The sequence below is a fragment of the Schistocerca americana genome, chromosome 6, assembly GCF_021461395.2.
Source record: "Schistocerca americana isolate TAMUIC-IGC-003095 chromosome 6, iqSchAmer2.1, whole genome shotgun sequence".
NCBI lineage: Eukaryota > Metazoa > Arthropoda > Insecta > Orthoptera > Acrididae > Schistocerca > Schistocerca americana.
Window position 1 is genome coordinate 46129640 of NC_060124.1, and position 15476 is coordinate 46145115.

The window sequence follows — 15476 nt, forward strand, 5'->3', positions numbered from 1 at the left end:
CTGCCACCTACTGCCAGGTACTCCATATCAGCGACCTCAGTAGTCATTAGACTTTGTGAGAGAGCAGAATGGGGCCCTGCACAGAAATCACGGAATTCCAACATGATCAGGTGATTGGTTATCATTTGTATCATATGTCTGTAGGCGAGATTTTCACACTACTAAACATCCCTTGTTTCCGATTTGATAGTGAAATGGAAACGTGAAGGGACACGTACAACTCAAAAGCATACAGGCCGACCTCGTCTGTTGACTGACAGAGACCGTCGACAGTTGAAGAGGATCGTAATATGGAATAGGCAGACGTCTATCCAGATCATCACACTGGAATTCCAAACTGCATCAGAATCCACTGCAAGTACTATGACAGTTAGGGAGGACGTGAGAAAATTTTGATTTCATGGTCGAGCGGCTAGCCATAAGTCACACATGACGCCGGTAAATGTCAAACAACGCCTCGCTTGGTGTAAGAAACGTAAACATTGGAGGATTGAACAATGGGAAAACTTTGTGTGGAGCGACGAATCACGGTACACAATGTGGCGATCCGATGGCAGGGTGTGGGTATGGCGAATGCCGGGTGAACGTCATCTGCCAGCGTGTGTAGTGCCAACAGTAAAATTCGGAGGCGGTGGTGTTACGGTGTGGTCGTATTTTTCACGCCTACACCCCTTGTTGTTTTGCATGGCACTATCACAGCACAGGACTATACTGATGTTCTAAGCACCTTCTTCCTTCCCACTGTCGAAGAGCAATTCGGCGATGGCGATTGCATCTTTCAACACAATCGAGCATCTGTTCATAGTTCACGGCCTGTGTCGGAGTGTTATACAACAATAACATACCTGTAATGAAATGGCCTGCACAGAGTGCTGACCTGAATCCTACACAACACCTCTGGGATGTTTTCAAACGCCGACTTCGCACCAGGCCTCACCGACCGACGTCGATACCTCTCCTCAATGCAGCACTCCATGACAAATGGGCTGCCATTCCTTAAGAAACCTTCCAGCACCAGACTGGACGTATGCCTGCGAGAGCGAAAGTTGTCATCAAGGCTAAGGATGAGCCAACACCATATTGAATTCCAGCATTACCGACGGATGGCGCCACGAAAGTGTAAGTCATTTTCAGTCAGATGTCCGGATACTTTTGCTCACATAGTGTACGAGCTGTAAACGACTTAACATTTAGAATTACGCTACTAGCCATTAAAATTGCTACACCACGACGATGACGTGCTACAGACGCGAAAATTTACCGACAGGAAGAAGATGCTGTGATATGCAAATGATTATCTATTCAGAGCATTTACACAAGGTTAGCACCGGTGGCGACACCTACAACGTGCTGACATGAGGAAAGTTTCCAACCGATTTCTCATACACAAACAGCAGTTGACCGGCGTTGCCTGGAGAAACGTTGTTGTGATGCCTCATGTAAGGAGGAGAAATGCGTACCAACACGTTTCCGACTTTGATAAAGGTAGGGTTGTAGCCTATCGCGATTGCGGTTGAACGTATCCCAACATTGCTGATCGCGTTGGTCGAGATCGAATGACTGTTAGCAGAACATGGAATCGGTGGGTTCAGTAGGGTAATACGGATCGCCGTGCTGGATCCCAACGGCTTACTATCACTAGCAGTCGAGATGACAGGCATCTTATCCGCATGGCTGTAAAGGATCGTGTAGCCACGTCTCGATCCCTGAGTCAACAAATGGGGACGTCTGCAAGACAACAACCAGCTGCACGAACAGTTCGACGACGTTTGCAGCAGCATGGACTATCAACTCGGAGAGCATGGCTGCGGTTACCCTTGACGCTGCATCACAGACAGGAGCGCCTGCGATGGTGTACTCAACGACGAACCTGGGTGCACGAATGGCAAAACGTAATTTTTTCGGATGAATCCAGGTTCTGTTTACAGCATCATGATAGTCGCATCCATGTTTGGCGACATCGCGGTGAACGCACATTGGAAGCGTGTATTCGTCATCGCCATACTGGCGTATCACCCGGCGTGATGGAATGCGGTGCCATTGGTTACACGTCTCGGTCACCTCTTGTTCGCATTGACGGCACTTTGAACAGTGGACGTTACATTTCAGAGGTGTTACGACCCGCGGCTCCACCCTTCCTTCGATCCCTGCGATACCCTACATTCCAGCAGGATAATGCATGACCGCATGTTGCAGGTCCTGTACGAGCCTTTCTGGATTGAGAAAATGTTCGACTGCTGCCCTGGCGAGCACATTCTCCAGATCTCTCACCAATTGAAAACGTCTGGTCAATCGTGGCCGAGTAACTGACTCCTAACAATACGCCAGTCACTACTCTTAATGCACTGTGGTATCATTTTGAAGCTACATGGGCAGCTGTAGCTGTACACGCCATCCAAGCTCTATTTGACTCAATGCCCAGGTGTATCAAGGCCGTTATTACGGCCAGAGGAGGTTGTTCTGGGAACTGATTTCTCAGGATCTATGCACCCAAATTGCGTGAAAATGTAATCACGTGTCAGTTCTAGTATAATATATTCGTCCAATGAATAGCTGTTTATCATCTGCATTTCTTCTTGGTGTAGCGATTTTATTGGCCGGTAGTGTATTTTATTGGGGCATACGGACCCCATCAGTCACAAAAGGATTAAGCTACTACGCATCATTTGTTGTGCTTGATATATGTTCAGAGCACTCCGCGGCTCTAGTGTCTGCAGTTAGCGTACGTTCCGCTCCGCAGTGGTCCGAGTTGCGTGATGGGCGCGAGTTCCGCTGCGGTCCACCTGTTGCGACAGCCATCCATCACGGCGGCTACCTGCGGGGGAAGCAGGGAAGCGGCAGCAGCGAAGTTCCTGACGAGGCCAGTCACGGGCCGCCGGGCTCACCGCCAAGACGTTTCAATTAGCCGCGACAGCTCGGGCCCGCCAGAGCGGTGCGCCGACTCCCTAACGGCGCTCTCCTGACCACACAGGTGCCCGACACAGTGCCTACAGGTCGCTCAGGGGAACACCAGCGAGTGGTCTTGAATCGACTGTGCAGTCTCTGAAGATGTTTATCGATGTTCTTGATACTTAACGCCCGCTCGTGAGAACATGCACTATGGGTATTTTTAATATGGCTCATAACACTGGAAAAAAAAGATAGGAATGGCTAATATTTAACGTACCTGATTATTAAGCCTGTTACTGAATCGTACCTGTTAAGCGAGTGACACGTAACGGAGTAGATTTCACCAACAAGAAACCGAGTTTTTACCGTTAACCGTTCCTTCCTACAACAATGTCGATCTTTCACCGTTTATTCAGTATATCTATGATTGCTGTTAATATTTATATAATTTAGAAAAGAAATACCATTCGTGCCTTCTGCAGCGTGTCCTTCCTTACTGGCAGAATACAGTTTGGAAAAAAATATTAGTTCTTACTAAAATGTATGCAGTGCGATTAAGAAAGGTTTCCGCAGGAAAGATGCGTCCCAGATACGTAGGCTGAATGCGGTTACTAATTTAACACACATCAAAAAATGAAGTATCATTTCGTTAAGTTTCATTAGCTTTAGTATCTTAGTTCGGCCATCGGGGTTTTGATATCCTGTCGTCAGGCCCTAATGGCTATTCTACATCTACATCTACGTCCACATGGATACTCTGCAAATCAGATTTAAGTGCCTGGCACAGGGTTCATTGAACCACCTTCACAATTCTCCATTATTTCAATCTCGTATAGCGCGCGGAAAGAATGAACACCTATATCTTTCCGTACGAGCTCTGATTTCCCTTATTTTACCTTGGTGATCGTTACTTCCTATGTAAGTCGGTGTCAACAATACATTTTAGCATTCGCAGGAGAAAGTTGGTGATTGGAATTTCGTGAGAACAATCCGTCGCAACGAAAAACGCCTTTCTCTTAATGACTTCCTGCCAAAATCACGTATCTTTTCTGTGACACTCTCTCCCATATTTCGCGGAAATACAAAACGTGCTGCCACTCATTGAACGTTTTCGAACTACTCCGTCAGTCCTACCTGGTAAGCATCCCACACGGCGCGGCAGTATTCTAAAAGAGGATGGACAAGCGTAGTGTAGGCAGTCTCCTCAGTAAGGTAGTTAGTGTTTAACGTCCCTTCGACAACGAGGTCATTAGAGACGGAGCGCAAGCTCGGGATGGGGAAGGATTGGGAAGGAAATCGGCCGTGCCCTTTCAAAGGAACCATCCCAGCATTTGGCTGAAACGATTTAGGGAAATCACGGAATACCTAAATCAGGATGGCCGGAGACGGGATTGAACCGTCGTCCTCCCGAATGCGAGTCCGGTGTGCTAACGACTGCGCCACCTTTCTCGGTCCTCAGTAAGTCTGCTACATTTTCTGTGTCCTGCCAATAGAACGCAGCCTTTGGTTAGCCTTCCCCACAACATTTTCTGTGCGTTCCTACCAATTTAAGTTGTTCGTAACTGTAATTCCGGGGGAATTTAGTTGAATTTACCGCCTTTAGATCTGACTGGTGTAGGGTGTGTAACCGAGTTCCTTGTAGCAAATCATGTGGATGACCTCACACTTTTCGTTGTATAGGGTCAACTGCCAGTTTTCGCATAGTTCATATATCTTTTCTAAGTCGTTTTGCAATTTGTTTTGGTCTTCTGAAGATTTTATTAGTAGATAAACGACAGCGTCATCTGTGAACAACCGAAGACGGCTCCTCCAATTTTCAGAGGTGTGAAGAGACCTGATACAAATACCTGAAATGTAAAAATCATAAACAAGATTAAAATATATGCTTCAAATTTTTGTACTATATAAATGATTGCAGACGCATTTATACGAAATATAACTTGTTATTCACTATTAATAATAAGTTACACAGGGCAATTACATACACCTCTTTTCACTAATGAAAAACAAGAAGAAGTGAAGTGAACATCAGAAGCGGAAGACCTCGATTCCCTTCTTTTGTTCTAGAAAGTGAGTGAAATTTAGAAACAAACTTTGCTGATTTTGAGGACACACAATCTGTGACACTACATTTTTCGACATAGCTCTCAAAAACCATGATCGTTTTATCATGTCAAAGATAATAAATGAAATGCAGTACATTTCTGTATTTACGAAATTCATTTCACTTCTCTTTGTTAACAGGCAGCCTCGCAGTCCGTTAGTAAATGCGTCGTGCTATACACAGGCCATACAAGTACTATTTAACGGCGCATTTCGCAATTTCAAAGGACCAGATCTTTAGCTTACGGCAAATAATGGAGAAGTGTTATGAGTGGAACAGGGAATTGTATCTATGCTTTATAGATCTAGAAAAGGCATATGACCGGGTTCCTAGGAGGAAGTTATTGTCTGTTCTACAAGATTATGGAATAGGAGGCAAACTTTTGCAAGCAATTAAAGGTCTTTACATGGATAGTCAGGCAGCAGTTAGAGTTGACGGTAAATTGAGTTCATGGTTCAGAGTAGTTTCAGGGGTAAGACAAGGCTGCAACCTGTCTCCACTGTTGTTCATATTATTTATGGATCATATGTTGAAAACAATAGACTGGCTGGGTGAGATTAAGATATGTGAACACAAAATAATCAGTCTTGCATATGCAGATGACTTAGTTGTGATGGCAGATTCGATTGAAAGTTTGCAAAGTAATATCTCAGAGCTAGATCAGAAATGTAAGGACTATGGTATGAAGATTAGCATCTTCAAAACGAAAGTAATGTCAGTGGGAAAGAAATATAAATGGATTGAGTGCCAAATAGGAGGAACAAAGTTAGAACAGGTGGACGGTTTCAAGTACTTAGGATGCATATTCTCACAGGATGGCAACATAGCGAAGGAAGTGGAAGCGAGGTGTAGCAAAGCTAATGCAGTGAGCGCTCAGCTACGATCTACTCTCTTCTGCAAGAAGGAAGTCAGTACCAAGACTAAGTTATCTGTGCACCGTTCAATCTTTCGACCAACTTTGTTGTATGGGAGCGAAAGCTGGGTGGATTCAGGTTACCTTATCAACAAGGTTGAGGTTACGGATATGAAAGTAACTAGGATGATTGCAGGTACTAGTAGATGGGCACAATGGCAGGAGGGTGTCCACAATGAGGAAATCAAAGAAAAACTGGGAATGAACTCTATAGATGTAGCAGTCAGGGCGAACAGGCTTAGATGGTGGGGTCATGTTACACGCATGGGAGAAGCAAGGTTACCCAAGAGACTCATGGATTCAGCAGTAGAGGGTAAGAGGAGTCGGGGCAGACCGAGGAGAAGGTACCTGGATTCGGTTAAGAATGATTTTGAAGTAATAGGTTTAACATCAGAAGAGGCACCAATGTTAGCACTGAATAGGCGATCATCGAGGAACTGTATAAGGCGGCTATGCTCCAGACTGAACGCTGAAAGGCATAATAAGTCTTAAATGATGATGATGATGATGATGATGGTGATGATGATGAAATATTATCAGTTCCTTGAAATGCTCCATTTTGGTAAAACTTGGGATATCACTTATCATGTACTTCTTCTTGCAAGGCAAACTATCATAGTTCCGTCAGGCTACCTATTACGCACAAGTAGCTATTCACGACCAGGGTGTTTCTCACACGCTTGCAACGTATTTGATCCTTAGCATCATTCGTTGTAGCAGCTGCTTAGTGACAGTACCGTCTGGGATAGATTAAATAAGGCTGTTTATGGACGACGTGACCCACCAACCAGTCTGAGGGATCTACGCCGAATCGCCTTTGAGGAATGAGACAATCTGAACCAACAGTTCCTTGATGATCTTTAGGATGGTATGCCACGACGAATACAGGCATGTATCGATGCAAGAGGACGTGATACTGGGTATTAGAGGTACCGGCGTGTACAGCAATCTGAACCACCACCTCTGAAGGTCTCGCTGTGTGGTTTTCACGAGCAATAAAAAGGATGGAAATGACGTTTATGTTGATCTCTATTCCCATTTTCTGTGCAGGTTCTGGAACTGTCGGAACCAAGGTGATGCAAAACTTCTTGTTGTGTTTATTACAGAGGTATAACAACACATCGGTATCGAAATGGCAGTATCGAGTGCCGATATTTTTATTTTATATTATAATTTCTTCGCAATATTTGGTGAATATTTGAAATTGTTCTTCTGAAACAGCAATATAAGATAATTTTACTTTCACTGTGTGCAGGAATCTTACTTCTTTTTGAACTTCCATTACCCATTACGTCTAGTCTTTATCTTTGACTTTGTGAAGCAAGTATAGGTGACACAGAGAAATTCCGATTGCCATGGGGGGCGGCGGCGGCGGGGGGGGGGGGGGGGGGGGTTGGATTTTTGAATAACAAGTGAATAACAAAATTTCTGATGTGAAGAAATAGCATACTAGCATTGAAAAACGTTTCTTAACGCAGCTAGTGTGCTATTACTTTACATCGCCGTTCTTCGAAAACAGTGGCTGAAAATCATAAAAAAAAATCAAAATGGCAACACTGGTCTTTGCCGTGGTTGGAGACGTGAGGAGATGCTGAAGTAATTGGCGCTATCTACAGAAACGGTTAACTTCATGAAGCAATTTTGACACTCCAGCTGCCACTTTTTATCGTGTCATTTAAATGCAGTTACCACGGTTAGTAAACGGTTGTCGCCAATTGCAAATGTGCATCTTTTTCCGAAGTTCTTCCGCTTGGGGGGGGGGGGGGGGGAGGGGTAAGCAGGCTACTAGCTTGTTCTTGTTGAGCTACAGGATTTCTAACAATAAGCAAATGCTTCAATATACAGCTCCAAAACTGGCAATTTATTTCCAATATGCAGTCGATACTTTACAGTCCGGTACATCGATGATTTTCCGTCTATGTATCGACATTCTGTTCGAAATATTGACGGTCGACGGCCACACATTTTATAATATCGATATATCTGAATATAATTTTAAAAATATCAACAGTTCAACTACACACAGGAGTGCGTAGGGGGCATAACTGTCAGTAGTTGACGTTTAAGCGTGAGCTGCGGCAGACTGCTTTAAAATAGTCATGAGAACCTTACAACTCTAACTATGTTATGGATTCCTTACAGTAATCTTGTACCTGCAAATAATTCAAACGTAATTTACTGCAGGAAAGTGAAGTTAGCAAGTGTTGCTTCCAGTTGTGTGTGTAGTTGTTTGTGGTCATCAACAGCGAATAAAATGAAGTTAAGTAGTCGTGGAAATGCATGTGGGTTATCCAGAAGGTAAGTTCCGATCGGTTGCGAAATGGAAGCCGCTGGGAAAATCCAGTAAAGCTTTGTACAGATTTGTTGGGCAGTGTCTCTAGTATGCCCGTCGGTCGTGTCGCGTCGCTCTTTTCAGTTTTTGAGTGAACAGTGAGCACGTAAAGATGCATAGGGCACAGTGTTTCCCGCCAAGTCAGGGCTTGGTTAGAGATTTCGCGCGTCTCATGCAGCCCACATAACACAACTGTCGAATAGTTCCCTCCTCGTGCCAATTCTCGGCCACACACTGCAGGGGCAATAAAGACGCTCCTGCAGCGTTTCCGATGAGAAGTGTTTGATCACCCACAATACATTCCTTAACCGGCTCCCCGTGAGTCTCATCTCTGCTCACAAGAACCGCTGGCTATGAAACAAAATTTTTCCACAGACAACGAGCTGCAGACCAATGCAGATAACTAGCTGAAAGCACAGGCGGCTGTTTTCTATGACGAGGATATTGGAAAGTTGATACAACACTACGACAACACTCGAAGTTGGAGCGGCGACTATGTAGAGAAGTAGGTGGAAGGTGTACCTAACTGTTGCGAATAAAACGTTTATGGTTTTCACTGTGGTTCCCATTTCGCGACGTTTGAAACTTACTTCCTGGACAACCCTCGTTTTTTTCTGTAACGATCTCTGGCGATCCCGTATATGTTGCCATACATTTTGTTAAAAAATTGCTGTGAGAACCTGTTATGAAATATGTTGCCTCAGCTACATAATTTCCATTTTTTTTAGACGATTTTGTACCTGTGGTCGAGCAGAAATTTTCAGCTGCAGTAAATAGCTTTTGTACAGCGTTCATAAAATTTGCGTGATTTGCTTTCAGCCTTCGCAAGTTTCAGCGTGCTTCAGGGCCTTCGTTAACCCTATTACATAATTAATAAGGTTCTGAAGGCAATTACCATATTGAAACTGGAACTTGGAATTCATAGTCCAGCCTATCGCTGTTCAATGCTAGTTCTAATCTACGCGAGCACTAACGAGTGTTTGCAACAGTTCCGAGATCTTCGCAGTGTTAGAATGTTTCCCACGTTTTCGTTTTTAGTTGATTTCATATTTAGAAAACAGACAACACATAACTTCTTTCTAAGAGCACTGAACTACCATCTTTATTTTAGTTGCATGAGGATCCAGAGCCACTGTACGTAATGGAAATGAGACATTTTGAAATATCTGGTGTTGTCGGTGAATGTTCAGTATTAAGTCGTCGTTGGCTAAAACTACGAAGCGAAGAAGCACTTCGACGAATATGTGAGGAAATAATTCTATGGGAAACCGTTACCAGGAGAAGGTACATGTTGGGAGATATCCGCTACAGTATCGAGGATTTTTTAACTTGGAATTGGGAAGAGCAGTACAAAGGAAAAACTGTGCCAGCAGACATGACTAGAATAACCAAAACAGAATAAAACTTGTTGGCGGCAAATAGCTCTACGTAGAGGTGGAAAGGTCAGCCGAACACAAGAAAAGCCGGATTACAGCGTGAAAACAGTCGAGAGGCCGTTGTGTTAAGAAAATCTGCATTATCCGCAGACTCATGACAAAGTAAAGTTTGACAGTAATGAGCAGCTCAGTACTGCGCTATGTTATACACGCTTGAGGAGTGGAAAATATGTAGAAAACTCTAGTTGCTATTGGGAACGCTGCTAGTTTCAGACAGCTCAAAAGGGAGCCTAGACACAAAAGAAGGAAGAACTAGGAAGTGTATAAAAACGGCGTTACAGGAGAACGTTAAGAATCAAATAGACAAAGAGTATAAACTCATAAGATGTTACAAAACTAGGCAAAGAAGGCGGTGTGTGAGTAAAATATCAGAAAATGACAGGTTACAAGTACATATGGAATTTAAAAGTAGTTAACTTCAGAATGAAAGGAATACTAAGGTGGAGAGCCCTACTGAGGTAGAAGTTAGAAAGAATAAAAAGAAATTGTGGAGAATAATGGGCGTAATAGGACCATTTATAAACGTTTCGATAACATGGGTACTAAGCTTGTAGTAATGGCTGTCTCATCGCATTGTAAACTTAATGATTTCACAGGCCTGTCACGCTCGCTACAGATCTTCATCTACATTGCGCTAATCGAAACATTTCTACATACGTAGTACATCCATTGTTCTTCACAATGTCTTTCACACTTTGTATCTTCTGCCTCTCTACAACCTTCCTATTCGACTTTTCCTTCCAACCTGTCCTGATAAATTGCTCACACACCTCTTACTTTGCCCATTTTAATAGTACCCACTAAATTCACGGTCTCTGTCCGCTCAATTATCATCATACTTTTTTCAAATGCCTCCTCTTCCTTCTTTTCTGGTATTTCACGTTATTCAGCTTTCGCGTTCATAGAGGACTCTGCTCCCGGATTGATTTTCTGTGAATACTTCCTCGATTCCCACAAATTTTGATTAATATTAAGATTCCTTTCTCGAAGAAACTTTTCTTCACCTTCTCTAATATTCTATTGTAAATTCCGTATTTCGGATACCATTATTATCTAGCTCTCTAATTCAGAGTGTTCGTTCCACTCTCGTACAATTTTTAAAATTATTTCGTGGCTTTGCATCTACTAGGTCCCTATCTTCCCCTCTACTAATCCTCATCAGCTTACTTGTAGTCTTATCTATTCATGATCCACATACTCAGTTCAATTATATTTTCGTTCCGCTCAACACATCGTGAGTCTCTCTTACTTCAGAACTGCAATGTCATGTGGAAGCATTATATCTTCTATTGGCGCCCATTGGCTTTTGTGTTCCCGTTCCATAAATTTGATTTGACTTCCTTCATTGTGTCGTTCGTGTAGAAAGAATTCAGTAATGATTCTATGTCGCACTTTTTCCTTAAGCAGTTCGTAACGATTTGCTTCAGTTACTCTCTTAACTGGTGTAGTAATTACATATTTAAGGATTAGTAAACTATCTCGCATGTGGCAGTGTCGTTTCAGATATTTAATATGATTTTAGTTACTGCGTACGGTTCAATTACTCAATTGTATCAATATTCAGATATAATGTCTTAATCAGCAGTATTTTGTCTTTACTCTCGTCAGTAAACGGAAAACTACGTTGAGTATATTGTTTAGAAAAAGCGAAACATGCGATTTTAAGTAATCTGAGAGAGAGCATGACTGATCAGTGAAACCAGTCACAAAACATATGTCACCAATTAAAACGTCTTGCTACGTGCTTCTAGTATCAGTTCATCGTCATTCGAACCTTCAGATCATAAATTATATTTCTGTAACCAAACATAGTGTGTTGTGATATACGAACACGCCCTGGGCCTGAGAAAGTTCATTCCCATGAGGCATATGACGTGTTTGATTATGTTAAATTTCCATGTAATTATAACGTATCTTTCTATCTTACGAGCTGGCAAGAGAAGTTTCATCAAAAAATGTTTTCGTAACAGATGTTTTGGATGTGCCTCCAACGTCAGTGTCGAGTTGGAAGCTGACACCCCGTATGGAGTTTTATTTTTTTTGTGACGGTCACTAAACTTCTTTAACGAATAGCAAAATTAGGATGGTGAATTTTAGCTGGCTAAATGGCTCTGAGCGCTGTGCGACTAAACTTCTGAAGTCATCAGTCCCCTAGAACTTAGAACTAATTAAACCTAACTAACCCAGGGACATCACACACTTCCATGCCCAAGGCAGGATTTGAACCTGCGAACGTAGCGGTCGCTCGGTTCCAGACTGTAGCGCCTAGAACAGCACGGCCACTCCGGCCGGCGAATTTTAACTTCTGGCGAATAGTAAGATACAGGGTGTTCATTTTAACTCAAGACAGTTAAGTATCTTGAAAACAACACATCGGATCAAAAAAGGTGGTAACTCCAATTTGTTTGTCTCGGAGGTTTGACATCGAACGATACCACACTCGACCCACCATCCCACGCCGTGCGTGGGTGGCGGGGGGCAACTTTGAAATTTTCAACGGCAACCAGCACTTTTTATGGCAGATTACCATATTACGGCAAAATCTACATACCCTTTGGCTGAAGCATTTTCTTCGTTTTGCCACAGATGGCATTGTAATCGGAGGAATAGAAAAGGGTCCACAATCGTAATTTACGACGTACTACTCAATGACCCTTGAATATCTAGTGGCACGTGGGACTCCACCTTCATGCTGCTGGCGGAGGAGAGGCCAGTATTTCATAAATTCTAATTGGAAACTCCATTCACAACGTCATATTCCTCCGACATATCGGGCGGGGGAATACTCGACGCGCTTCTATGTCCGTGGACGGACGACGACGTACCGTAACACTGCCACCGGAGCTCACGTACTGTGCAGATGCAGCACAGATAGTGGCTCTAAATATTACCATACTTAAGCGGTGTTTATTGCCTGTACACCTGTCATTTGGAGAACGGACGCGTAAGTGGATAGTGAATGTGGCAAGCGCAGATGAAAAAACTGAAATGATCCTGATTTACGGAGAATGTAGAAGAAATGTTGAGGCTGCTGTTGCACTGTATGTCTAGCGTATGTCGCTCTCGTTCGTTCTTGATAACACCTTTATGCCCGATGGCAGCATACAAATGGCCAAAGGAAAAGAAGCAACATATTACAGGAGAAACTAATGAAACAGCTGTACTGGCGGCAGTGCGCCACAATCGGGTAAACGGCCGGCCGTCACCGCGATTCAGGTATGTTCGTAGGTAGTATTGACGCAATACTGCATTGTCATAAGTACCATCCGTACCACGTGTCGCCGCAGCAAGATCTTCATGGCGCCGATTTCCATAACCGGGTAGTGTTTTGTGATTGGGCACATTAACAAATGTAAACGACAACTGCATTCTTTGCTGAGGTACTATTTTCTGATAGTCTTCATTGTCAAACCATGGCAGGGTTAGCCGATATAACATGCATTACTGGAATGTAGGCAATTCCTTTTGTTTACGGAAAGTTGACCTTCAACGCCCTTGGTTGGTTAATGCATGGTGTGGCATCGTAGGAAACAAACCCATTGGTACGTATTTTGTCGACAGTACGTTGAGTGGACGAAAGTACGGAACGGTTGTGGAACAGGAACTATCGAAACCACTGCCGTATATTGCGCAGGACGTTCGACAACGTATGTGATTTAAGAATGACGTTTGCCCCGTGCATTACGAATATGGAGCACGGGAGGCTTAAGAGCGTTTTAAACTGGTAGGTGGATCGGCAGAGATGGGCCTATTAGGTCGGCAGATTTGACGTCGCCAGATTTAATTCTGTGGCGTTATTTGAAAGCTAAGTTTTACCTCTATAAGAAACGCCTGCGCTGACATTTTCGCAGATACGCTTCTGTCCTGTTACTTTCATTTCAAAAGCGGTTCGCTAAGTGTATTGAAGTTGGCGGTACTACGTTTGACAGAAGGGCTGTAATTGGAAGGGTAGAGTAGCATTCGCCTCGAGCCACGACCACAGTGGCGCATCGAATGGACTGTCTCCGATTTGTCGATGGAACACAACGTTGCGAATGGGGTTTCTGTGGTGTCACCGCCAGACACCACACTTGCTAGGTGGTAGCTTTAAATCGGCCGCGGCCCATTAGTACATGTCGTACCCGCGTGTCGCCACTGTCAGTGATCGCAGACCGAGAGCCACCACACGGCAGGTCTAGAGATACGGACTAGCACTCGCCCCAGTTGTACGGACGACTTTGCTAACGACTACACTGACGAAGCCTCGCTCCTTTGCCGAGCAGATACTTAGAATAGCCTTCAGCTAAGTCCATGGCTACGACCTAGCAAGGCGCCATTAGCCTTACATAGCAATTGATACTTATCGTATAAAGCATGTCTCATTAAGAACGATGTATACAACAAGGATGGATTAAAGTAAAGTATTCCAAAAGCTACGTACTTTTCTTTATAGCATTCACTACGTATCCTGTTTCAGACCTCACGCCATCCTTCGTGTGTTTATAACATGCATTGCGGTCCCCTCAAATCACACTGTGTCGGCACTTCTGTCGACACATCATATGGCGACGAGGCTTAAAAGAGGATTTCTCTTTCGTATTGCACTAATTTACTTGTCATGGCTTCGCCACAATCTCCAGATGTACTGTCCGAATTTTATCGCTTGCAGAATCAGCAGACGCAGGCGTTATTGGATGCTCTTGGGCAGCTCGTCCAGGGTCAACGTGCGATGCAAAACGATGCGGCAGCCGCCGCTTCACTGCTACCGCAGCCACAACATGCTGTTGCACCCCCGTTCCGGCCATTTGACCCAGCTATGGAAAGCTGGACGGAGTGGTCACGCCAATTTGGATTTCATCTCGCCGCCTACAGAATTCAAGGTAACGAGTGGCAGCCTCACTAATTGTCTTGTGTCGGCGTGCACACGTACCGTGTGATAGTGAAATTATTTCCCTGACGCGACGTAGCAACTCTCTCCTATGAAGAAATTTTGTCGGCTTTAGATGCCTATTTCAAGGAAACAGTTAATGCAGTTGCAATAAGGTATACGTTCTTTCGTACAAAACGTACGGCCGGTCAAACTAATCGGCAGTGGGTTGCAACTTTGCAAGGCCTTACAAGGGATTGTGCTTTTGAGTGTGAATGTGGACTCCCTTATTCCGATACTATGGTCCGTGATGCAATTGCACAGAACGTTTCTGATGTTCGTATTTTGAAACTAGTTAATCCCTCCCTTCAACAAGTGATAGACATATTAGATAGACAAGACACACTTGACTTTGCACAGGAATCATTTGAAACTTCGCCAGCCGTGTGTCACATTAACCGGCCCGCCGGGCGCGCTGCACGGAACGATAAACAGCCCTCGCGCTCGTCCGCGCAGCTGCCGCCTAGCTCTCCACGTGTGCCGCGCAAGCATACAAATGCAGTGAAATCATGCCTGCGGTGTGCAACTAGACATTCGCGTGACAATTGCCCGTCACGCCAAGCTATTTGTTTTTACTGAAATAAGAAAGGACATGTTCAAAGTGTTTGCCATAAAAAGCACAGATCAGACACTCTTAATCATTCCAGGCCCTTTGCTTCGCGCCGGAATCGAACCGCGGACACTCAGGCTCGTGGACCTTCGCCCGTGGACATTCATGTAGTTAATTCCACTCCGTCCAGTGCCACTTTCTCTAACAGTGACTGTGTTCGTCCCACAAAAAGTGTGCGTCGACGTCGCCGGAAATCACGTCAATTAGCATGTGATGCTGTACCTGTATCAGTTCAAATTGCACGAGACAGTCGCTCTTGTCGTCAGCAGGACAATAAACTTTTTGT

General features: G+C 44.1%; 1 protein-coding gene across 1 annotated transcript in view; it reads left to right on the forward strand.

Moving 5' to 3' along the window:
* LOC124619950 (shootin-1-like) overlaps window positions 1-2905 on the forward strand; it is a 115699-nt gene extending 112794 nt beyond the window's left edge. The window contains exon 3 of the mRNA XM_047146613.1: window positions 2691-2905. Within this exon, the coding sequence (XP_047002569.1) occupies window positions 2691-2905 (215 nt within the window). The remainder of the gene's footprint in view (window positions 1-2690) is intronic.
* Window positions 2906-15476: the final 12571 nt, after the last annotated feature.